This window comes from Notamacropus eugenii, chromosome X, assembly GCF_028372415.1.
Source record: "Notamacropus eugenii isolate mMacEug1 chromosome X, mMacEug1.pri_v2, whole genome shotgun sequence".
NCBI classification, from domain to species: Eukaryota; Metazoa; Chordata; class Mammalia; order Diprotodontia; family Macropodidae; genus Notamacropus; species Notamacropus eugenii.
Window position 1 is genome coordinate 51,171,550 of NC_092879.1, and position 27,056 is coordinate 51,198,605.

Here is a 27,056-nt window from a genome sequence, read left to right on the forward strand (position 1 = left end):
TTCCCACCTGAATATTTTAGAGAAGAATTTAAATGTAATGTGTACTGACAGCAAACACGGTATCAAATATTAGCTTTATGATATTTTTTTCTTTTCTCACCCTTTATCCCAGCAGGAAAAAAATATTTAGATGACCTCAAAGAAACAATTATTATGCTAATCGTGATCTGCAGCTCATACTCTGTGGAAAGGAAAACAACAAAAAAGTCAGAAGTCTATTTCTCCTCAAATCATTTTAATTCCATTTTTCCACAGCCATATAAATTTTAAGTATGAAAGAACAATGATACATCTATAGAATCCAGGCTCTTTTTCAAAGCAGTGGTAGCATACAAAACATAGAAAAGCTAAAACCTTAGCACGAGCTTCCAAAGAACGAGGACTGCGGGGATTTTGAAGAAGGCATGAAATTGATGAACTACAGGACACCAAAATTTTTGGAATGAGTAAAGTAGAACACTACACATTTCAGGTAAAAAGCATTGTTAAAAGATATAAAATATGCAAAAAATTAGAACTAGCAAGAGACTTTTTGTTAATTACTAGGAGTACAATAGAAACTAGCAATTAGTATTTGACCATAAAGAGGATGGGGTTGGGGGGCTGGGAGTAGATGTTCCTCAGTTAACACTATTTCTCTCGGCTTTACGATTTCACCTTCTTGGCATCCTTCTTGCCAGAGCTCTCTGTAGCTGGCTCTGCCTTTCTTTTCTGGGTCTAAAATAGAAAAGAGATTTAATGCTCTGCTCCAATACCCACATGAAAAACCTGAACCCATCAATGTTAAATCTAGGACATGACTATTAAAAAATTCTTAAAACTATGGCCATTCACTTGAAGGTTAGAAATTTCTACAGTTAATGTTCTATGTGGTCCAAGTAAACAGACAGACCATAGCAAAGAACCTGACCAAATATTTTTTACAAGAAAAAAAAAACATATAACAACCTTCAAATAATAGTCACTCTTCATCCACCTATAAATGGCTTGGGAAATGTACTTTTATCTTTAAGAACCACTTTATTTTCATTAAGTACATTTCTTGAGCAAAATTGAATTTAGAAGAATGTGCTGTTACAACTCTGAGGGTGGATTTGTAGCCAATCTACCCCAAGTTCTCTCAGGTAATGCAATTTATTAAAATATTTCAGACTGTCTACACAAAGTCAAGAGTTTGATTTAGAACCCAGAGAAAGCTGATTCCACAAACAATTGACTAAATGACTAAATAAAGGTTTGCGAACTGTTGGACGTTCCAATTTACATTGAGATGGTAGACAGGGCCCAGCCTAAATTAACTGAGTGGGAACTCAAGCGTCTGTTCAATCCAGTTGGCTCCATGAACATAGCTCTAGCCTCATTCAAAGTGTTCATACCTATATGGCAATCTTTTGGAAGACTTTTAAAATCACTGAGTCCTATCAAAAAAGAAGAATGTGTGTGATTATAGCATATGACTCTTGCCAACAAAGACATTTCCATTTCACAAAAAATATATACGCTAATAATTCCAAGTACCACTTTAAACTTGCTTTATTCTTTTTTGCCAAGTTAAGATTAGGAATCTAAAATCGCCTCTAAACTGTTTTAAAATAATTTTTTAAAAACTATCTTACCACTGGCCCTTTTACTCCACGTTTCTTTTTTTCTGCTCTTTCCTTTTCTTCAATTTCCATGTTTTCTTTCTCAATCAGTGATATGAGAGTATTACAGCGTCTCTGGAATTCCTAAATCAAAATACAAGTTTTTAAAAACACCATTCACTTCTGTGACCCAGTTTTAGACACAAATTGCTGCTGTGTTGTTACAGGATCATGGGTTCGCAGATTTAGAGCTGGAAGAGATCTTAGAGGTCATGTATTCCAATCCCTTCACTTCATAAAGGGGGAAACTGAGGCTAAAGAAGAAGTAACATCTGGGAGATCCAACAGGCTCCAAATGCAGTGTGCTTACCATTCTGGCCTGCTGCCTTGTCTCTACAGTTAGAATGGGAGATGGGGTCTCCAAGTATTATCAGACATGCTTACTCGATGGCAGCTTGGAAGGATCTCTCCAGTGGAGTGCGTCAGGGATCTGCGCTTGGCGTTGCAATATGAAATCTGTACCAGTGGCTTGGACAAAGGCATAAATGATAGGAAACTAGGAGGGATGGTGAACATTCCAGATAATGGAGTCAGAGCATAAAAGAGCTCCACAGTCTACGCTACAAGGGCAATTCTAATAAGATGAAAGGTAATGGGAATCAAAGTCAAGTCTTACACTGAGGAGAGATGTGGCTAGAGCTGGAGTTTGTAGTGGCCCGTGAGCACGTGAGTCAACAGAATAATATGACAGCCAAGAAATCCAACAAGACCTCAGGTAGCACTACAAGAAGCAAAATTGGGGTATAAAATGTGCCTATACTGTCAGACTGAGTTGATTTATTTTGGGGGGTTTTTTTGTTTATCTGCTTTTTGCCAATTTCTTTGCCCCTCTTTGTCACAATGGATGGGCTTTCTGGGGAGGGTAAGAATAGATATTTGCAAATGAAGGTGATGTATAAAACGAAAGAGAACAATAAAAGAAAATTTATAAGAGAGAAACGTAGTGCCTAGGATGAAGGAGGTGCCAGCCACACTGTCTTCTGGCCTGGTCAGACCTGGGCTGGAGTACTGGGTTCAGTTCTGGGCACCACCATTTAGAGGGGATATCAATAGGTCAGAGAGTATCAAGAGGAGGGTGGCCAAGATGACGATATCATGCAAAGGGAGGATGAAGACATTCAAGACGTTTAGCCTAGAGAAGACTCAGGGGAGGACATGACAACTGTGTTCAAGTTTCTGAAGGGCTGTCTTGGAGAAAGGAGATTAGACTTGTTCTACTGGGCCAAACCAAGACTTGTGGGTAGAAGTTGCAAAGAGGCTAATCAACAAAGGTCTTCAGGCACAGGTTGTATGACAGGCAGCCAGGAAGTCAGGAAGACACAGAGCCTTCCTAGCTGTGTGAACCTGGGCTAGTCATCTATATAGTCTACCTCAATTTCCACATCTGTAAAATGAGGATAATAATGGCACCTATCTCCCTGGGTTGTTGTGAAGATAAAAATGAGATAACATCATAAGCATTTTGCAAACCTTAAAATGCTCTATAAACACTAGCTGCTTTCTTGTCGTTGCTGCTGAGGTATAAGTTGGACAAAATGGCCTCTGAGAGTTCCTTCAGCCCTAAGATTCTATGGGTTAACCTTGCCAGAAGGAGAATATACCAAAAATATCAACAACAAAGGTTTACAAAACAGATTTTTACATATGGACAGTAAGCTTACACACTATTCTTGAGCCTGGGAAATAACGTGCTAGAGGCCCTGTCTGCTTCATTTGTCTTAGGAACAAAGGATTGGTAGTCCCTGTCAACTATTCATTCAACAAGCATTTATCCAGTGGCTCTCATATGCCATGGTGCTAGGAGCTCACAGGATCTAAAGATGAAAAGTAAGTCAGGGATCAGCTTTCCTTTTCAAGATAAGGAAAATGCAGTCTAGAGCAGGGCTTCTTAAACTTCTGCTCCCTAGCCCTTTTCAGCATTTCGGCAGCCTTCACAGGCATTGAATGGTGTGATGACATGCATGGTGCAAAGTGCGCATGCTTTGTGTTCAGAACCAAGGCTGCAGTGAAGTTGTGAGAAACAACATGGGCAAATGCTGCCAGAAACACCTCAGATTCATGACATGTTTAATTTTGAATTAATTTTTGGTTGTTGCCTATTCAGAAACCTTTTTAAAAAACATTGCCAATTTTTTTGTGACACCATATGGGGTTGTGATCCACAATTTAAGAAGTGCTGGTCTAGGGAGCTTTAGTGACTTTTCCTAAGTCACACCCAAGTATTAGAGATGAAGTTCAAACCAAGCCTATGAATCCAGTGATCTTTCATCACCCTGGGCCTTTGGCACTCACACCCTAATAGGGGGTTAAAACACAAAGATTATGATTATATGTGCTATTACACAATAAACGCTTTTGAAAGTTACCAAATTTTTGTTAAATGAGGAAATTGTGGAAAAGGAAACAAGTGAGTTGAGGATTTCGAGAATAGATAGGAAACATTAGGTAAAAAGAGAGAAGGAGGGCATTCCATTAAGAAATAGCATTTGACTTTTTAATGATAGTAATGACAGAGGATTATCCCTCTTCTCAAAACAAAAACCAAAGTGGTATGCAACAAAATGGTTAAGTATTTTCAACAATTGTGTTTTCATTGTTCCATTCTCTAGCTAAGTCCTTAACTTGAACTTACACAAACTTGTTTTGTCTAATATTTTAACAATTGTATTTTGGGATAAGTGTTTCCTCTGTAGTCCTATGCATCTTATTTGATCCATTTACAAACATAATTCAGAGAAGAGGTCCATAAGTTTCATCAGACTGACCACCCAAGGTGATCAAGGTTTATTGTTGCAAAGATACTAGAGTGGTTTGCCATTTCCTTCTCTAGCTCATTTTACAGATGAGGAAACTGAGGCAAACGGGGTGAAGTGACTTGCCCATGGTCACAGAGCTAGTAAATGTCTGAGGCTAGATTTGAACTCAGGTCTTCCTGATTCCAGGCCTGGTACACTATCCACTGTGCAACCCAGCTGCCCAATCCCAGCTCAAGTTCTGGGTAGAATATATTAAGACCTTAGGTAGAATATATTAAGGTCTTTATAAACCTCAGGGTAGAGTGTAAATGTGGGTTCTTTTTGTTTTGTGTTGCTTTTTCATTTTTATGATATTATCACTTCATTCTATTAATCTTTTGATGGGGTTAAGTTACAAAGAACAAGTCACTATCCTGCTATTACTTGTTCATATTCAGTGTTCTGTGGATTACTGCACAGGTGAAGAAAATGGATGCTTTTTTGTAATTAACTAAGACCAATGAGCCCAAAAGGACCTTTGGGATAGCCTTCCTAGTGGCCAGGATCACAGGGATGACATTATCCTCATCCTGTTCCCACAGTTTTGTTTTCTCCTTCTAGATCTCTGTATTTTGAAAGCTGTTTATTCCATGTAGTTTGGAAATTATGAATAACTGCATCTATATCTATCAAAAACCCTATTCTTAAATTTTTACAGATCAATGTTTGTTAGGTCCAGGTAGTTGTGGGAAAAAAAAAAAAAGCTTACCTGTGATAACGGCTCAGTTCTAGTAGAGTTTACTTGCTGAAATCTCCAGTATATTTTTGGGGTCTGTATTTGTTTGCTGGGGATTGGTCATTTGTCAGTATATGTGTCATATATATGTCAGTATACTAGCATGGGAATGCCCTCCTGTGAGAAGCTACAATCTCCATGACTGGGAGAATACTCATGCTGACCACGTATTGGAAGTACTTTTTAAAAATGAACTTATAGCCCATAGGTATATGGGGCATGTAAATGGCGTAGTGGGTACAGCACTGGGCTTGGAATCAGGAACATTCCTCTTAAGGAGTTCAAATGTGGCCTTAGACATCTACTATCTGTGTGACCCTGGGCAAGTCATTTCACCCTCTTTGCCTTAGTTCCTTATCTATAAAATGAGCTAGAGAAGGGAATGGCAAACTATTCCATTATCTTTGCCAGGAAAACCCCAAAATGGGGTCACCAAGAGTTGGATGTGACTGAAACAACTCAACAACACCATATGCTACAAGGTATTCCAGGTTCACCATTATCTAAAGTTAAAGAATTTGAAAGAAGTACATTCGAGTTTCCTTATAAAATCATTTTCACACACTCACTCAAAAATAAGTACGTAAATTAAACCATGCATTTCTTCAATTTATCTATTATAAAAAGGGTCAAGTTGAGAGCAGATGATGAGATGTGATGTTGAGTTTCCAGGGAATTTAGGTACACAGAAAGGTCAATTCTCAAACCATTAAGCTAACGTCCTCTGGCTATTATTATTTTCAATAAGTAATAGATGCCTGTACTGGCAGATACCTTCAGAAAGGTTTTGTCTCAGATATATATTCATGAGTCATATGGGTGACTCAGAAAGAACTAATACTTTTAGAGAAAGAATGCTATGCTGCAAAGAAAGCATCTCATTGAGTCTATAAATAGACTGCACAGTAAGTTCTAACCTTTGGACCCTCTCAACTAGTCACCAATGATTCAAGGCACAAAAAAATAACCAGGGAAATGGGAGTGGGGATGGATGCGTATGGAGGTGGCTTTCATAGACCTTCAATTACAGGTAATGTCACTTTCTCTAATGGTACCCACCCCAATATTGATCCCCACTCTTAAACGTTCCTAAAACTAAATAGATGGCTCTATAAACAGAACCCTGGTTTATATATTCAGCCTTTTGCTAGCTTTTTTTTAAAGGAGAAAAGTACGAGTATGCCAGTGAATCCACCTTTAAAAAAAAAAGAATGTATACAAATGAACATGAAAAATATCTGTTGGAAGAATGTTTTCATCCCTATAAACTCTCCTTTTCATATCCATTTTAGCCTTTTTATTTATTCTAGCTAGGTGCCCCAGTGGGTAGAGTGCTAGCCCTAGATACAGTCAGGAGGACCTGAGTCCAAATCTAGCCTCAGACACTTATTAGCTATGTGATCCAAGGCAAGTCACTTAATCCTGTTTCTCTCAGTTTCCTCACCTGTAAAATGAGCTGGAGAAGGAAATGGCAGATGACTCCAGTGTCTTTGCCGAGAAAACACCAAATGGGGTCATGACTGAAAAACAACTGAATGATTTTCCCAAGTGTTGGGTGAACAAACTATGTAACTTATACCAACTCTACTATTCTGTAGCCCGATTGCCCCTTCTCTCAAGCAAGAACAAGGCCCTGCCCCAAGGGACAAAAACTTGGGGCCTTTAGTTGCAGGGGAAAACAATATATAATAACAACAGCAGCATTTCACATTCGTATTGCACTTCATGTTTGCCAAAGCCCGTTCCTCAACTCAGCCCTGTGAGGTGGTTAGTACAGAGGCCATCACTCCCATTTCATAGGTGAGGAAAATGAGGCTCCCTCCTCAGTTAGGTCACTTAACTTTTCTCAGCCATGATATCACAAATGGTCTAACCCAGGCTTGAGTCCAGATCTTCTGGTTCTTAGCCTGATGCTTCTTCCAACACTATAAAAGAGAACAAAATTGCGAAGCGAGGAAGAGGGATGCATTACTATTCTAGGAGGATTTCAGGACGAGTAGACAATTCTAAAGGAAACACTAGTGGCACTAAATTTAGATGTCTGGCATTCCAGTTCTGCAGTGAAAAGTTTACAATTCAATAGAGCTTATGGCAAACTCAGCATACCCTCCAACTTCAAGATGGACACTGTCTCCCTCAAGGAGACATTTTGCAAGATACTTTTACAAAGTTTTATAATACACAGCTTCCATCTTAACTTGTCTTCTCAACATTAATGAGTGGTGAAAATTCAAATGACGGTACAGGAAGAATTTGTGACCCCAAACATAGGAGGCTTATAGGATAGCTCCTACTGCTATCTAACAGGGTATGACTGATGGGAAATACGCTGGCTCTGGGGACATCCAATCTATGTGTTGCTTCCCTTCCTCTCCTCCACTCTAATGATCCTAATTCTAGAATTTTGAAGAGTCAAGAGTACATAAGAGAATGACACGCTGGGCCTGAGTGACTAGCCCAAACATCCAAGTAGCCATGTAACTAAAATGGGGCTGCCCAGTGACTGAGCAGATGAATACAAGATGCAGAGACATCAGTCCCAGCTGAGAGACACCAGGGGTACTCCTGGCTAAGTTTCCACCTTCTACCCCTGTAATGGAGAATTCTACAAGGATAGAATGCGATAGCTATCGATAGCTACAAGGAGAAAGGGACCATGAGCTACTGAGCAGTCTGACAAAGATGAAGACGATATAAGGTAGAGGCCCACAAATTGGGCATCTGGGGAGGACAGAACTCCCTCATATCTATCTATCTATCTATCTATACATATGTATACATATGTATATATATATATAACATTTTACATATTTATATATATATATATATAATTGCTGTCTCTCTGCCTCTTTTTCTCTTCTGTCTCTCCTTCTCTGCTTCACCACCCCAAAACTCATTCACTCACTCTCTTCCCTTCTCCTTCTCCCTCTCTAACACTTTCCACTCTCTTTTTCTACCTCTCTCCCTCTTTCTCTCCTCTTGTTCTCTTTGTCTCTTCTCTCTCTTCTATATTTCTCTCCTTTCTTGCCTTCTCTCTTTCTGTCTCTTTCTTTCACTCTCTATCTCCCCCTTTCTCTCTTCTCTCTCTTCTTCCCCACTGGAGCATGTTCCAGATTCCTGACTAACCTGGCACTTCTCTGAACTGCTATTATCTCACAAAAAGCTGTGGCTGTTTCCAGGGCCACAAGTGGTTAAGTGTGAGTTCCCAGTCCAATAACTCCAACCTGCATTTCTCAGAGGAGACAAAAGGTTCTGATGCTTCTACTCAACTACTGCTGCTTGAACATTTTAAAAACAATCAATATTTATGGCATGTCATATTATGCCACCTTCCAAAAAAGATAATGGAGGGATAGGAAGACCCCCAAGTGACAGCATTCTGTTGTCACATTCGTAATCCTCCAATTCCTATCAGCATCCTAAATCAAATCCTACAGCCACATGACGACAGCAGTCTCAAATTACTGAGTGGCTCTTCAGACTTACAAATTAACAATCATTATGTGAGTGACATCTCCCATCATGGTCACCCCAAAAGTTGTTTTCAATCTTTTCATTTAGCATCCCTCACAGGCAGCCTTTCAAAGAATTTTGCAATATTGCTTCTTAAAAGAATTCCTCATAATCAGCATCTAGTCTGAAACAGGACAACTTTACCAAATAAGGAAACTGAGGCAGAGAAAAGTTAAGCTGACTGCACCAAAATTCAAGATTCCAATAGATATTAAATTCTGCATTTTATAAGTAGCCAAAATGTTTAGAATTTTGTCTAAAGACTAATATGCTTCCATGAGCATAAAAGGATTTTTCTCTTTTAATTTGTTAAGAAACCAGCACCAAGTCTTTACTATTAATGTGTTCTGTCCTGTTTCTCAACTTTGATCTAGCCCAGAGGTTGTTCACCTTTTCTATGTCCTGGCCCCTTTGTTGGGCAGGTTGGGGAAGTCTTGAGATGGGCCCTTTCTCAGAATCATGTCAATGCATAAAATGAAATATGTAAGATGTCAAGAGAAACCAATCATAATGAAATTCAATCATCAAAATGTTTTTAAAACCAAGTTCATGGACCGCAGGTTAAGAATTCCTTTAGAATGTGCTATTTTTTTGAAGTAACAGATAAAGAAAGAGCATAGGTTTAGGTGCAAATATGCCAAGCAGGGAAGTACAAACGACCTTTCTTTTCTACACAAAGTTTCCTTATACTTTGCTGTATCACCAACAAGCTACAAGTGATAAGTGCAGCTCTCAAATGAGTTATGGGATTTTCAATCTTTCCATTTTCCAGAGGAAAACTACAAGGAAAATCCATCCTTGACCAAGCAGATAGTTTATAAAATACTCTTGTGTAATGAACTGATAAACGAGTTAATGCCTAGGATTCATCCTGAACCCTATCGAAATAGAGAAAGTTAACACAAAAAACTATACCAGTAAAATAAGAAATTCTGTGTTCCCTTACAGTTCTAATGGGGAATGTTCTTTTCCAAATCTTCATTAAGCTACAAGATAATTAATAATAAAGCTGTGATTTGTAAACAAACCAGTAATAACACTAAAATCTAATTGCACTGTGGGCAGCAGTAATACTTTGTGTGACTAACTCTCAAATTCCATTAAAAAAAAAGAAATTTACATGTTAATCCAAAGGACTGAGTCATTCTTCTGAATGGCTAATGCTATGCCCCAACAGTCAGCATCTATACTAGAGACGATAAGCACATCTACAGCTTCTGGAAAAGGTTCATCCTGGTCGTGCCTCTAGCCTTCTCTTCAGTGAGTGAGATGACTCATAGATGAAGTGGGGTAACGAGTTTAAAAAAAACTGCAGAGTTATAAGAAGCCTTCTGAATTCAGGTTGCAAAATAAGACAACTCTTGTTGGGAGAGGGAAAAGTAAAGAATTTCAAAATTAAGAAGAAAAAACAATACTGGGGCAGCTAGGTGGTGCTGTAGTAGCTAGAGCACTGGCCCTGAAGTCAGGAGGATCCCAGTTCAAATCTAGCCTTAGACACTTACTAGCTGTGTGACCCTGGACAAGTCACTTACCCCTGATTTCTTCCCAAAAGAAAGAAAAAAGAAAAAACAACATTGAAAAATAGGAGGGGAGCATAATGGATAGAGACAAAGTAGTGAAACCAAGGGATGCTCCTGACTGGTTGACAGGAGATCCAAAACCACTCTTCTCCCTTGATGCATTTGGAAGAAGCAGAGTCAGTCAAGAGGAATGCTCACTGACTGGTCAGCCTACATGATCTTCAAATGTACAGCTCTAGCCAAATGTACACCTTTGGTGTCTCTAGTATGCATGACTGCCACTCTTTTTCTGGATCCCAACAGATTAACCTGTTAGAAAGAATCATAGATTGAGAGGTAGAGGGACCTTAGGGGTCATCTAGACCAAGCTGTTCACTTTACAGGGAAGGAAACTGAAACCAGGGGATGTGCAATTACATTGCTAGCAAGTAAGATGGAGACTTGAACCTGGGCCTCCCTAACTGCAAGAGCAATGCTGTATCTACTATACCAAACTGCCTATCAAGATATCCACATAAGAAATTGGATGACAGAAGAATTTGCTAACAATTAAGACTATCCAAAAGTAGGAACAGTCTTCTAAGTAAAGACTAGATACCCACTGTTATTGTTTAGTCATTTTTCAGTCACATCTGACTCTCTGTTACCCCATTTGGGGATTTCTTGGCAGAGATACTGGAGTGCTTTGCCATTTCCTTCTCCAGCTCATTTTACAGATGAGGAAACTGAGGCAAACAAAGTGAAGCAACCTGCCCAGGGTCACATAGCTAGTAAGTATCTGAGGCCAGATTTGAACTCAGGTCCTCCTGACCCCAGATCTATCGACTGTACTCACTGTTAGAGACACTGTATTGGGGAATTCATCTATAAGTACAAGTTATACTAGATGTAGATGGCCACTGTGTACCCTTCCAGTATTGAGAGTTGTTGGTTCTTTAATATGTGTGTGTGTGTTTAAGTTTTGTCTATCAAATTTAGTTTTGCTCTCAGTCTTTCAAGTTTACTTAAGGATGCCACAAAGATTAATGAGTTAACGTTAGTAAAAAGATTTGAAAATTCTAGTATGAAATATAGAAATATAAAAAGTTACCATTTCCTTTTCTCATAATGATTTTGAAATATTCCATTTAGGTTTGACAGTCTTTGGAAATTCTAAGACTGAGAACCCATCTTGATGTTTCTCTTGGAAGAAAAATGGTCCTGCCATTTGTATGCTCAGAGCTTAAAAAACTTACCAGTTGATCATATCCTTTCTACTTGTTTATACAGTTCAATAGAGACTGATTACTTACTTAAACACCAAAGAAGTTCTCAGGGGAAAGAAATCGCAATCTTTTTAGTTTGGAGAAATGGAACTGAGCCTCATTTTCCCTTTTGTGTAGCCAGCATTCTGAATGGTAAAGAAACTCAAAGTAATCTCCAATCTTTAGTTGAAGGCCTTCAGAGTGAGGCATATTTAGAAACGAAGGTTCATTCTTTGAAGTACTCTGAGACTTTTCGTTAAGTCAAAAGCTATGAATTCAGTATTGAGATCCTTGAATAAATTAAAGCCACTGAGGCTTCATGTTTTCTCTACCAAGGGTTTCAGAGTATTTGTTGGTGTCTCCGGGCAACAGAGTAGAATGTTTTTTTAGCAAAATCCTGTTTTCACCAGACAGCTTCTGTGTGAGCTAACTTTAATTAACAGGAGGATTTCAATTTCCATGTAACAATATACTCAAACAATGAAGCAAACTGCATCCACTGTATTTGTGATATAGGATTCTCAACAAAACCAAGTATCTTAGAAGTCCAGAAATAGAGATTTCTTTGCCTGGATTATACATGACAGGCATCACCCATTAAGATGCCATTATTAAAACGAGAAGGAAATTATGAAATAAAGGGATTTTAGCAATGCATTTGACTATGTAGTAATCCTTATTTTGCAATGCTCCCTATCTATGGTGTTCATATTTAAATATATAATCCATATTCCAAATGAAGCTTACCTTATACCATATTCAGAATGCATTAAGTAGACACAAAAACAACCATGAACTATTAATAAGTAAACAAAAAAGATTAGGACCAAGACTGAGTATGATAAATGAAACTATAACATAAATAAAAATACATACATACAAATAGGTATATGATCTATATATGGGCATAGTTTACTACAGGATCATCAAACCTCAGTGCCAGAGGGGCCCTCACAGACCACCTACATCTAGTCTAACCTGTACTTATGGATGAACCCCACCCAATACAATGTCTCCAACAGTGAAGCTTCCACTTAGGCTTCCTTTGGAAGACCGTCATGTCCCAAAACAGACTGTTCCCACCTTACATAGCCCTGACTGTTAACAAGTTCTTTCTACCATGGAGATGAAATCTGTTTCTTTGAAATTTTTACTCACTGCTCCTAGTACTACCCTCTGGGGTCAAGCAGAACAAATAAAATCCCTTCTTCCACATTACAACCCCTCCAATACTTGAAGACAGCTCTCAAGTTCCATACCACCCTTCACTCTATCTACCCTACTCCTACAGCTTCTTCTCCAGATGAAACAGTCCTAACTCTTCAGCTGAGGCTCATACGTCATGATTTCAAAGGCCTTCACCATGCAGGTGTTCCCTCTAGCTTGCCAATGTCCTTCCTATAACGTGGTACCCAGCTCTCCAGAAGTAGTCAGACAGTGAGACCTCCTTCTCACTGGGAGACCCCTGCTTGACGTTAAATAGTTACAATGTGAAACTATCAACCATTTTGCAAACAGAACTTCCAAAAATTCCTAAATGATTCCTTCTCAAAGGTAACAAAAGACAAAGATTTTCGTTCTTTTTGAGATGCAAACCAAAATACTACTCAGAAAATATACTGCAGAGTTAAACTGTTTTTAAAAGTTTTTGCTTACAATTTTGAAGATATAATGCAGTTGACATCTGCCTTTGAAAAAAAATAAAGAGGGAAATTTTACATCTGTTGGTAGAAAAAAAGTGTTCAGAGGAAAATGTATTGAAGAAAGAGAAGGGAAAATGGAGGGAGGACAAAGCTAATTGTTTACATGGAACATAGGCGACACCTAGTGGATGTTATAATGTATTGACTTTTTCCCTAGTAATATAGTGCTGTGTAGGAGGAGCGTCTGTCTACACTTTGCTTACAAAAAGCACAAAAGGTTTTCCCTGAATTTTTTAATCTATTTCACCATAATGCTTTGACACGGTGTTGACAGGGAATAAGAGTAGGGATACAGGTACAAGCCATCACTGAAATAAGCTTCAGAAATGTCCTTACATAAAGCCCAGAAGAGATGATTGACTGGCATTCAAGTGGCTTCACAAACAGTTGAACCTGCTTGATACGGTACGGTTGCAGGCCTGAAGTCCCATATGACTCCCAGTTGGAGACGTGTGACTCTGGGAAGCTGTTCTTTTCCAACCCAAACTGTGGAACTGATCACTAATGTTTGTTGACTGACTAAGCTTGGAGGCACCTTTGAGTCTCTCCCAGCCCACAGGCCAGTTAAATCCCATAATTCATTCTAGGCACCGAACAATTTTATTCTCCAAGGTGAATAAAGAGAATATTCCTGCTGCATTATTCCTTAATAATTAGTTTCCAAGTATCCAATAGTAGCCAAAACATTTTTCCTTAACCTTAATGCTCTGGACTAACGTAGACAGATGATGGAGAGAGAGACAGAGAGATGGAGATGTAGGGAAATATACAAATAGACAGACACACAGGTAGACAGAGAGACACAGACAGACAAACAGATAGACACAGAGGTAGATAGGGACAGAGAGAAAGATAGAGACAGACAGATGGACAGAGAAGTAAGTAGGTAGAGATAGAGACAAATAGATGCCTTATGCACATTTTTTTCTTTTCATATTCATGTATTCTTAGAGGATTTTTGTTCTTTCTTTTTTACTCCATGCTTAAGGCTCAATGCATATCTGTTCTATGGTACCATGACAGCATTTTGCAAGCTGCTTACTAGAGAAATGGGAGCTATTGTCATTATTTTAAAGTAGTGGGGCATTAAAGTAATGACACTGATTTCCTGAAGTCCCAAATGGCCATGAGCGAGTCTCCCAACTTTCTGGTCACATCCTACAGCCATACCTGGATGTAGATGTAGCTGGCTGCCTTATGCACTGGACAGGGTGGGGTGCGCTTCTCTGTGTATCTGCACACTGTCTAGCCAATCAGAAACATCCCCTGAACTGCTATTATCTCAAGCAAGTATGATACATATAAACCCAAGACCTCTCTGATCATAAAGGCAAACTCAGCTGAAACATGAGGCATTTGATGGCAAGTTAGAATGTATGTCTTTATAATTCAATTACTCATAATGATCCTAATTATATCGTTCATAAGACATCAGAAATTAACAAAAGAATGTGGTGTGTTGAGGGGTAACAGTGTTGTGGAAAGAATAATGGGGGTCAGACTCAGAACACCCAGGTTTAAATGCCAAGCCTGGCACTTGTTAACTGGGTGACTGTGGAGTGGTCACTTCACCTCCCTAGGTCTTAGTGTCCTCATCTGTAACACCTCACAAGCCTCTGATTTAATCTGTGAAGGTACCTCAGTGGACAGTCTGCAGAAGTGACTGTGAGCAAAAACAAAAACAGTGCACCTCATCACCTTGTGGCCAACTGGGAGGTAAGCCTCTCCAAACTGAGTTAGGCTGGGCCTCAGCTAACAGACATTCAATCTCACTGCTATGACATGATCAAACACTTTTCCATCTTTGTACTAAATGCCAGAGCTGGCACAGTCTTCAAAAACTCAAAGTCATCTTCTAGGTCCTGACGAAGCAGCTGAACATGACTTTAGTGATGGTGAGCTCATCTATCAAATGGGGACAATAGTGACCTTCCCATAGTGCTTTAAGGTTTACCAAAATCGACCTCTCATTGGAGCTTCACAACCACCTGGGAAGGTAAATTCCTACTTTAAAGATGAGGAAAAGGGCTCCTGGAAATTAGGTGATTTTTCCCCCCTTTCCTCCCCTCTTCATGATCACACAGCAAGCCTGAGAGGTGGGGGCATAACTGAAGGCCAAATCTTTGAGGTCCTACGTCCAGTGCCTTTGCCAATGGTGCTACTGCTTCCATTACATCAGTTTTATAGGGTCATGATGACAAGAGTACTCTAAACTTTCAAAGTGTTTCTACCAACGTGGGTTGTTATTTAATTTTTAAATGGACCCAATCTCCTACACTAAAACTTCTATAAAAAATAAGTATTTCCCACAGAACAGTTCTGCTCCTTATCCTTCTACTCAAAGGAAACAAAGAGGTGATGTTGGCTATCCCTAACAAGCTGGAGCCAAAACTGGGGCTTTTGTGGAAATGTGGCCCATTTTAGGAGCTGCTATATAGAATCACTGTTTGGGTTGTTGGCTTCTAGTTATTATTTTTTTTGCCTGAGAAATCTCAGTTAAATCCAAACTGAGGCCACTATTCATGCACTACCTCCATGAAAGTCCGCCTCTGACGCCTGAGTCATTGTGTGGAGGTGACCCTGAGCTCTCACAGATCATGCTGTAAGAATGCCAGCTCGGAGCAGATTTCCTCCCCCCCCCCCCCCCCCCCAAGCTTGGAGTGCAGGGCCAGCTAGGGCCTGACAGAGAAGAGATGCATTCATCACCAGGCTGGCTACAGAGGACCAACATTGGGGCTCAAATCTTGCTTTGCCATGATACTTACTGTGAGACAATGGAAATCACTAGGCCTGTCTGAATTGCAGTTTCCCCATTGGGAAAATGGGAATAAATAACGACACTTACTAGATATCTGTCCTTCTGTATGTAAAGTGCTTTGCAAGTCCTATGGTGCTAAATAAATACCAGGTATTATGACTATCATCAGTTCTCATGGATCCATTTATCATCTCTACACAGTCCATCCGCAACATTCTATAGACATCTCAAACTCAACATGTCCAAAATGAAACCCACTATCTTCCTCCCCTCCTCACCTCAACGCATCCCTTTGCTTAATAGCTCATTTCTGTCAAGGGGCCCTACTATCATTCAGGTCATACAAGCTGGCAACCACAGAGCCATCCTCAACCACCATTCTCTCCCACAGCTGCCCAACTGATTTTCCTAAAGCTCTGGTTTGCCCATATTACTCCCCCTGCTGGGAAGCTTCACATTGCCACTAGGATAAAATACAACTCATCTGTTTGGCACTTAAAGGCCTTCACAATCTACTTCCAATCTATCTTTCTCCACTGATTTCACATAGTAATGTGCCTCTCAGGCATGCTCTATGTTCCTGCACACTGGCCTATTTCCCCAGAAGGCATTCCATCTCCTGCCTCCATGCCTTTATAACAACTGTCCATCATGTCTGAAATGTATGCCTTCCTCACACCTGCACCCCTCAGAATCCCTAACTCCCTGAGTCAGGTAAAGTGCAGCCTCTTACAGGAAGCCTTTTCTGACCGCCCTCCCCCCCCCCCCCCCCCCCCCGCCCTATGGTAGCGTGTCCACTTCCTGAACTGACTTGGTTTATATTTTTGTATTTCTAACCTGGTTACATGCTGCCCTTCCTCCTTCCCCCCTCCAAATAAAATGTAAGTTCCTTGAGGGCAAAGTCTGTTTCATTCTCATCTTTGTATTCCCAAAACTTAGCACGGTGCCTAGCATACTTAATAAATGTTTTTTGAATTATAGTCATTTATATCATCTGGCAATATTGAGAAAAGGATGGGAAAGAAATGTACTTTTTGCCTAATTATGCCCTAACTTCCAATGTCTAGAGAGACCTCTGGAGTCAGTCAATGCAACAAGTTTGTTTTTCTGAATACATACCATGGCAGTTCTCGATTTGATAAACCAATCAAATCGAAATTGAGGAGCATTGCGCACACACTGCCGTAACTCTTCATACACATTTTCCTTGTCAAAGCCCATTTTATGGAGCATACAAATCAAGAATCTATCTTCCTCTTCGGTGTAGTTCTTCCCTTTGTTGGTTCCATACTGAATGCGCAGCTGATGAAATGGCGCCTTGTATCTTGCGATCTGAAAATGAGACAAACAACAACTGTGTCTACTTGGGTGCATGAGGGCAAAAGAAGTTTGACCACTGTCTCATTACTAGCAGTCTAATGATTCCAAAGTTAGGAGAAAAATACTACTTTGGCATCCAGGGCTTTCTTGATACTGATCCGTCGCTGAATTCTAGCTTCTCCTCGTTCAATTTGAGCCATGATTCTTTCAATATCTTGTAGCTCATTACAACGCTCCCAAAACACAGCTGAAAGACAGAAGTATTTACTTTTTAATAACAACTTGTCACCCACACCAAGTGCACACAAGAAGTGGACAAATTGGATTGGATGGCATTAACCAGACTGGAAAGGAGAGAGCATTTAATGGAGTAAAAAGAATATGTGTTTTACTTACATGAGTGGATGGTATAATGGATTATGAACTACCCAGGATCTGAGACTTACCTGTAGAGAGCCTTCCAACAGGTGTTTTTTTTCCTTCCTCAAGAGATAATGGAAAATAACTTGCAGTTTGAAATTTCCTCACAAATTCCCCTTCCTTAAAACAGCATGGAATCTTTCATGATTGAAAATAATGAAAGTAATTCATTATTTGAGAATCCCAGGATCTCACAGTTGGAAGACACCTGAGTGATCCCACCATATTATCTCATTTGATCTTCACAACAATCCTGGGAAGCAGATACTATTATTACGTACATTTGGCAACTGAGGCAACTGAGGCAGATAGTGGTAAAGTGACTTGCTCAGGGTCACACCCCTAATCTGAGGCCAGATTTGAACTCAAATCTTGCCTTTTCCAGCCCCAGAACTCTATCCACATACCATCTAGATGCAGAAATCTAAGCATACACTGTGACCACAGTATGGCCCTGACCTATGACCTAGTTACCCTGTCAAAAATGGTAATGAGAGGAGTTTGCTATAACCTATTTGGGATGAATCCATGCTGGCTCTTTATGATCACTGCTTCTCTTTCTCCCAAGCCATCCCCTTGATGATGTGTTCTAGAATTTTGCCAGAATAGTAGTCAAATTCACTAGTTTAGAGTCTGCAGATGCCACTACCTTTTTCCTTTTTAAAAAAAATCAGGCCTTTTTACTTCTTCAGTCCTATTCTCTGGGAACCTTCAGAGACCATCAAAAGCAATGCAGTAATCATATCTGCCAGTTCCTTCTGCTCAGGCATGCCTGAAGCTCACCAAAGGTGGCTGGAGGCTTTGGGATCATCTCCTCCCTCATCTTGGATGGCCGCTCCTTCCAAAACCAAAGATCATTCATCGCCAACTGATTCTGGATTTGGGTGTTCCTACAGGACCACATCAATCCTCTGAATTCATTCTCAATCATTTGTCCTGACTTCCATCTTTTATTTAAGTCTTTTAAATGTGAAAATGAAATTTTAAAAATCTGTATTTGGTTTTGGATTAAAAAAATTAAGTCTTTTTAAAATCTAAGTTTATCACTGAGTTCTCTAGGCATTCAGATAGCTAATGAGAATCATTTCTGCTCTGATCTTCAGAAATTCATTCCTGAAAGGTGGCCACCCATCTTAAGCTAGGTGCCCCTTTACAATATTAAGCTATTAGAGGCAGGTAGGTGACTCAGGAAATAGAATGCTGAGATTGGGGTCAGGAAAACATATACTCAAATTTGGCCTCAGACATTAACTAGCTGTGTGACCCTGGGCAAGTCATTTAAGTTGTTTGCCTCAGTTTCTTCAACTGTAAAAATGGGGATTATAACAGCACCTACATCCCAGGGTTGTTGTGAGGATCAAATGAGATAACATCTGTAAAGTGTTTTATAAATGTTAGTGATCATTATTATCATTCCTCATTGGTCAAAACGTAGTCCAAAATAGAAATTGCTTTTACTATTTCCTCCATCATTTGAAGGATGAAATTACCAGTAGGGCAAATTCCAAACTGATCAGCTTTTGGCAGACAGATAAAGCCATCAGATGCCCAGACAGTTGGAGTTTCCCATTATTATAGTATCATGTTTCTGTGTCACACTTGATCTGTTTCTCAAACCTATATCTAAATTTTCCTTCTGTCCAGGTGGTCTATAGTAAACCCTTGCAGCATTATTTCCATTTGATGCTCACTGATCCTCACCATGTTCCTCCCCTCAGGTTCCAAAATTTCCCCCCATAAGTTCTTAATATACAAGGCTACTCCACCATATCTTGCATCTATTCTACACCTTCTAAATAAGGTATATGTTCTTCTGGAGTCAAATTCTAGATATGAGTCCCATTGCTCAGAGTCTCAGTGAGATTTACTTCTGTGCATTAGAATCATCCTGTTTATTATCCATCCTTTGTATATGTAACATCTGAAGTCCCAGGTTTTACATTCTTGACTCATTGTATATTAAGACACAAGCCAGAAATATGAGTCCTTGGGCCCCCATTAGTCCACACCTGTACCCTCAGAGTTAACTAAAACTAACCTCCAAGGGTAAAACTTCAGGGCACAATTTGTTGCATTTCTTGCTTTCAATATTTAGCAGGTGACACAATTTTACATGGTTATATTAACTAATTAGTGTAGAGCTTTTAATGATACCAAGCTTCTCCCTGAAATAAAGGCCCATCTTTTAACATCAGTATTACTGCAGTGATACTGCATGGCTGCAAACTATGGAAAACCTTGTCTCTGAAGAAATTACCTTACAGGTTACCCAAAGGGCAAAGCAAAGACTCATGGTGAGCATGCAGTTCATTAGCAACAAAGAACTGTCCACCAGAAAAGGAGGTGGGCTAGTCCTTCTGCAAGGGCTAAGCAATGCTCCATTCATCCATCCATCTCCAGATGGTGTTAAAAGATCTAAAGAAACACCCTCAGGACACTCGGTGGACTCCCTTTGGAGTCCTCCCAGGACGACTTGGAGGAGAGAGTGCCCATGGATTGCAATCTGCACTGCTGGAGGGAAGCCCGCATTGATGAGGTCACAGAAGCACTAAAAATAAAAGTATCAGTCAAAATATTCTAAATCAGATTCATTTACATAAATTAACATGATCCAGAGGGAAATAGTTTAATATTCTACTTTCGTATGTTTCACACCTTTAAGTTAAAATGATCTTTAAACAAGCCAAAATCCTATTAGAGATTAAAAATAAAAAGAAATGAATAAAACTAAGCTGAGCCATTGTTTAAACTAATGTACAAACCTGAATATTCGATGACCTCCTCAGGCGATTTTCCCTCCACCTCTCGGGCAATATTATCTATATCATCACGCCCATACTTCTCATTAGCTTTAATAAACTGGTTAAAATCTCGTTTGTTCCAGTTTGTGAATCCCTGTAAGCCAAAAGAAAAACATCACTATTAACAGTAAACCAAAACCAGACTTGCTGTTTTTTGCACATTACTGTTAATAACATGGGAGACTGTTAAAAACACCTTCTGTCATATACTTTTAATATTAAGAAATCTGATAATGTTTTATTCCTGAATCAAGACTTGAGTTACTGTAAAAATAACTCTTCTCTTTTATTAAGAGAATGGAATCCTTCTGATCAACTAAAAGTTAATTTACAATTCTAAATCTGGAGATACTTTGTAATTTTTCATTCTAAAGCTTATTAATTTTATTTATAGAAAATTTATAAAAACAAAAATGTAGAGACCTAGTATCATTACAGAGTAATAAATACTGCACAAGAATAGTCAAGGTAATGATAATTATATGGGCAGATAGTTGGCACAAGTGAATAGAGCACTGGGTTGGAATGAGGAAAAACCTGAGTTCAAATCCAGCCCGAAACACTTACAAGCTATGTGACCCTGGGCAAGTCACTTAGCCTAGTTTGCCTCAGCTCCTCATTTGTAAAATGAACTGAAGAAAGAAATGGCAAACCACTCACTACTACCTTTGCCAAGAAAACCCCAAAATGGGATCGTGAAGGGTTGAACACAACTGAAAAAACAACAAAAATGATAATGTTATCAATGTTACTTCTCTGAATTTTCAAGAAAATGTAAGTATCAAATGTAACTATGTATAGTTGACAACAGTATAGGACATGCAGTCAGGAAGACCTAAGGTTTGAACCAGACCTTGGACATTTACTAGCTGTGTAAGTGTGGGCAAATCAATTAACCTCTCCAAGGATCTTTCCTCATCTGTAAATTGGGCAGAATAATAGCACCTCCTTCACAGGGTTGTTGTGAGGATCAAATGATATAATGGATGAAAAGTGCTTTGCTAACCTTAAGAAGTTACAGAAATATGGGCTGTTAGGAAAATAGTATCTTCTTATTACTACATTTAAGCAAATTAAAGAGAGACACTTAGCAAGAACAAGCAGTGTTAAGTTTTCATATAGATGCACCTTCCACTACAGAATTCTATTTATTGTTTTAAAAAACAATCCCTCATTAAGTAAATCATTTTTTAACTTCAGTTAAAATGCTGGAGAAATGTTCCCACCTTAGACTGAAGAACATAGCAAGAATGGGAGAGAACATGAAAGACCCTCCCATCATCATCATCATCAGCAGCAGCAGCAGCAGCAGCAGCAGCAGCAGTGTCTATATATTATATGCAATAATCCCTTTCCTTGTCCTTTAATGACAGAAAAAGGTGACGGAAGAGATGCTTCCCCCAGAAGACAAATACTGACAGAGGACTGACACCCAGACAACAGACAATCAACATGGAATTAAATGTTTCGAGCCCAGTATATTTTTTCTCCTTAATCTAGCTATGGCAGAAATGGTTAAGTATGCAGAAGAGGTAGAGAATATGCCCGGATGTCTTAGAGAAGCACTAAACAAAACCTTGGAAGCATGAAGGCTTAGCAGAAGTAGAAGTAGGTCTGGACTTTCCAGAAGCCCTTATACTTTTCATATAGCAGGGCTCACATACACAACAAGCATTAATTAAAGCTCCTACTACACACCAGGCATTGCACTAGAAATACAAAGACAAAAAAAAATGAAACGGTCACTGTCCTCAAGAAGTTTACAAAAATGTCTTTTAAATGCACAAACTTTCATTTTATAGTTTGAATTTCTGGATAAAAATTTCTTTCATTGAAATCCAGTGACGTTGAATGTCAGTCATTTTTCTAAACTGCAGTCAGTAGTTTGAACTTGTTGATACATTAAAAAAAAACCCACAATCATTTGTTTTCATTCAAATGTTAAGGATTTGGATGGATTACTCCAACAAACACTGGGGAAAATATGGAGTAGAATTTATCCCCAAAATCCTTTGTCACTCTCTACATGTTATTCCAAACCACTGTACCTAAATCAACTGTGCTTAAAAGGATATACAAAAATTGAATTTGTATAAATATCATACTGTCTCCATAACTTCTTCAATAAAGATATCATACTATAACTGTTTTAATTGTTTCAGGGTATTAATTAACATGTCTTAGAAGTCACCAGAGGAGAAACTTTACATATACAATCATCCAGAGGTGTCACAGTAAATGTTTAATAACTGGCTCTCTGGGAAAAAAGAAAAAAAAAACCATAAGCCCCAGGACATACTTTTAAGCTTAACCTGTGTTATTAACATTTTGTCCATCACTTTCTAGACTAAACAATTAACAAAACAATAAATCAAACCGTGACTTTTTTCCAGGGTACAGATAAATGGTGACACTGAAAATTGTCAGATTTTCCCTCTCTTCCCCTCTCCTTTTTTTTTCCAGCCCACCAACCAATAGGAGCTGGCTGTAGCACATCCCTGTACTCAGCCTCTTCCTCTCCCCCCCAAAAAACTAACACCATGGACTAGCTCAAGTAAGCTAGAAAAGATCTAAGATGATCTTAAACCTTAGTGCTTCCCCCCTGTCCACCTTCCTATTCCTCCTTTTTCTTAAAAAAAAATGTAGTTCCCTTTCAGGGTAATAAATTCAACTCCTGAGAGGGGTGGGGAGACCTCTTAGCCTCTATATTACTACTTAAGCTTGCTCTGTTCAAATGCATTCAGCAATCTTCATTCATAATATAGCAACTGGGTAACTCCAGCAGAATTTTTAAGAGTATAACAGCATGGCTTCATTTTTCTGTGTTCAGGGAAAAAATGAAAATAAGATATAAATATGGCAATGTTTTGATTCACTTCTGTGAATGTTTCTAATGTGCTGTAAAATGACTACTTTCAAACTAGACTTTAGCACCTGTGGGCACTCAGTTTGAAGAATGACAAATGTAATTTTTAAAAATTCACTAAAAAGTGCATTAGCAATGTACAATGAAACATGACAAATAAAAAAAAAACCACTTCAAGGCATAGTCTCCCTTCTAATAACAAGAGAATTTCCCCAGCACAAAGCCTTATACATAAGTAGGTATTCAAATATTGATTCCATAAATGAATGAATCTTGCTGAAGTGGGCACAGAAGTAGAGAAGCCTAAAAGGGGTAAGGAGTAACACAAGTGGAAGTAAAACAGCAATTCACAGAAAGGGGCCTTGCAAATTGAAAATCTTTGAAACAGAAGAATGGATGAGGTGAGTAGGGGCTAAGAGGATTTTATAGGGAAATCTTATCTGAGTTGGGAAAGAGAAGGGTTAAACAAAAGAGAAAGACCAAAGGAAACTCAAAGAATTTAGGGTTAGGAAAAGTAATGAAAGGGAGGAAAGCCTCAAGGAAGAGAATGGGTTCAGGTTAGTAATAGTAAAAGAGATGGGAGAGATGTAAGTGCTGACTTAAGAGGTAAATTTTATACATACATATGTATGTATGCATATACATAATTAATCTATACCTATGTAAATTTATATGAAATATATACAAAGGTAATGAAAGAAAATAAAAACTTAACAATTATAACCCTAAATGTGAATGGATTAAATTTTCCCCAAAAGAGATAAAATAGAGGAAGTGATAAGAAAACAAAACCTAAAAATTTGCTCCCTACCAAAAAAAAAGGCATTTTAAAAATATAGACACATAAAGGCTGAAAATGAAAGGATAGAAGAAAATCTATTCTGCTTCAGGCGACTATAAAAAGCTGGAGTTGCAATCATGATCTCAGATAAGGCAACAATAAAAAAGTGAAAAAGTCAAGAGAGACAAACAGAGAAACTGCATTATGCTTAAGGGCATCCGTAGACAATGAAAATAGCAATAGCAAATGTATATAAACCAAGTTTTAAAAATCATAAACAAATGTAAAAAGGCTTCTATAACAATTGCCTCCTTTTACAGACCATGCCCAAAAAAATGAGCAAAAATAAGGGAAATGTGAACAAAAGATACAGGCCTAAAGGAAGATGAAATAATGACATATTAAATAAGAACTGGGTCAAAAAAACCAAATTATAAAAACAAGAAGTAATTATGTTAAAGATAATAACAATAGGACAGCATGCCAAAACTTTTAGGATGATAATGCAGCAGGTCTTCAGATGAAATCGTTTATTTCTGAAAACTTATGTTAACAAAATAGACAAAGAGATCATCGATGAACAAAGTATACAGCTTAAAAGATTAGGAAATAAATGAGCAACTCTAAAACAAGTATAAAAGAAGAAGTCTTTAAACTTAGAGAAATACAGAGAAACTAAAACATTTGGGAGAGACTAAAAAAGATCAGTAAATTGTTAACCTGATAGAAAGAAAAGGGAGAGAGAAAACAAATTACCCCAAAAATGAAATAAGTAAATTCACATCAGGGAAGAAATAAAAATTATCAAGAACTATGGCATATAACTACATGCCAACAAAACTGATTATTCAATTGTTAAGAATCTACAAGAACATAAAATAACCAAGCATAATAAGAAATAGAGAACTTAATCTAATATCAGAAAAGTAAATTAAACAAGCCATAAGTTAACTGCCAAAGGGAGGTTGGGAGGAGAAACCTAGGCCAGATGGATTTATAAGTAAATTCCATCAAACATTTAAAGAGCAATTAACACCTATGCCATAAAAATTATAATTAAAAGAGAAAAAACTCTAACCAAACTCTTTTTATGAGATAAATGTGGTCCTAATATATTAAAAAAAGGGGACAAAGAACAGAAAGAGAATGATAGGTCAATTTCAGTAATGAATATCGATGCAAAAAATTTAAAATCAATCCATAAATACAGAAAATAATTCATTGTAACCAAGTTGGAGTCACACCAAGGCTCTAGGCTGGTTCAACAACAGGAGAACAATTAGTGCAGTTAATCTTACAAACAACAATACCCAAAACCACACTATTTCATTAGGGACAGAAAAAAACCTTTGACAAAAAAGCAATCATTTATGTTACAAACTCAATGTGATCTAAAGCATCTATTTAAAACCAAGAACTAGCATGTTTTGAAATCGAGGAACTCAAGAAGCTTTACAATAAAAACATGAATAAAGCAAAGATGCATCTTCTCTCTGCTATCTTTTGACATAGTTCTAGAAAGGCTAGCTATGGCAAAGAAGGAAGTATTTATGAAATGCTTAATATATGCAGAACACTGTGCTAAGTGCTGGGGATACAAATAGAAAAGTCAGACAAATCTCTGCCTTCACAGAGCTGTACTGTAATGGAGTAGACATCACCTAAGGAAGATCTTGGATAGAAATCAGATAGAAAAGTAGGTCCCATGTTCCTTAAGGGACAATAACAAAGCAGATGATAACGCCTTTTCCTTGATGTCATTACCACTGACAAAAACCAATCAGTTTCTAACGCTGAGTCATTTGACAATCCCAAGGATGGCTGCCAGGGCTGGGCTAGAAGTAGGGCTGGTCATCTGGGAGGTGTAGCCACTCCCAGAGCTCCTAGTGGTGGCAACTGGTTGGTAGTTGTTGCTGGTGTTCATGAGGAAGGTGGGCCCATTTTATATGTGATTTTTTCCCCTCAACCATGGCTGTGGGGACTAGGTTAGAAGAAGGTCTGGTGGCTTGCAGGTCTCAGGGTCCTAGGCTGTCTACATCAGAGTCTCAGGGTGGAGACTGTTGCCAAGGTGGCAGTGGTGGTAGTGGTGTTTTGACTTACCTGGCATATGCTGCCTTCTGTCTTTCCTGAAGTGTGCCCAGCTGATTCAGCTAGGCTGGATCGCCTGCTCTATGGGCAGCAGTTGGTTGTAGCAGTAACACAGAGAACAAATTCAAAGACATAAACGTAGGTAAAGAAGAGACAAAACTATCCTTATTTGCAGATGATATGCTGTCATGCTTAGGAAAGCCCTAAGAATCAGCTGAGAAATTAAATAGGATGAGTGAGAGCAGCCCCAAGGTTGCAAGAAACAAAATAAATCCACAAAAATCATCACCATTTCTAGACAGTAGAATCCAAAACCAGAAAGCAACAATAACAAGAGAAATTTCATTCAAAATAACTACAAAATGCAAAAAGTATCTTGGAGATAACCTACCAGGAGGACACCATTAAGATGTATATAAATAGGGGGCGGAGCCAAGATGACAGAGTAGAAAGACGCACACCTCCGAACCCACTGCCCATAAAATACCTATAGAGAAAAGAATCACCGGCGAATTCTGGAGCAGCAGAAGCCACAGAACGGAGCGGACGAGATTTCTGCTCTAGAGAGCCTGAAAACCTCTCACAAAAGGTCCCTCGCGCCCCGGACCCGGAGCAGAGCCCAACCCTGCCCCAGCGGCGCAGCACTGAAAGGAGCAGATCCGAGCAGGCTTCAGGGACGGAATCTCCAGCAGCCGCGCGGGTCCCTCCACCCACAGGTGACAAGGGTCGGTGAGAAGGTCTCTTTGGCGGGTCGAGAGGAGAGTGGGGTGCCCCCATAGCTCAGGCCCCCTCGGAAGGCAGCAGCGGAGGTGGGAGCAGACCAGGGCTCCCCAAGCAGGCAGGAGCCTGGATCCACTGTTGAAGATCT

General features: G+C 38.9%; 1 protein-coding gene across 2 annotated transcripts in view; it reads right to left on the bottom strand.

The window, feature by feature from the left end:
• Window positions 1–214: 214 nt before the first annotated feature.
• The window catches only part of SMARCA1 (SNF2 related chromatin remodeling ATPase 1), a 111,223-nt gene continuing 84,381 nt past the window's right edge, over window positions 215–27,056 (bottom strand). For both annotated transcript variants that reach the window (XM_072626491.1, XM_072626490.1), the window contains 5 exons: window positions 20,415–20,547; window positions 17,361–17,479; window positions 17,032–17,244; window positions 1,617–1,727; window positions 215–717 (listed from right to left, as the gene is read on the bottom strand). In XM_072626491.1, the coding sequence (XP_072482592.1) occupies window positions 646–717; window positions 1,617–1,727; window positions 17,032–17,244; window positions 17,361–17,479; window positions 20,415–20,547 (648 nt within the window). In that variant the 3' untranslated portion in view covers window positions 215–645. The remainder of the gene's footprint in view (window positions 718–1,616; window positions 1,728–17,031; window positions 17,245–17,360; window positions 17,480–20,414; window positions 20,548–27,056) is intronic.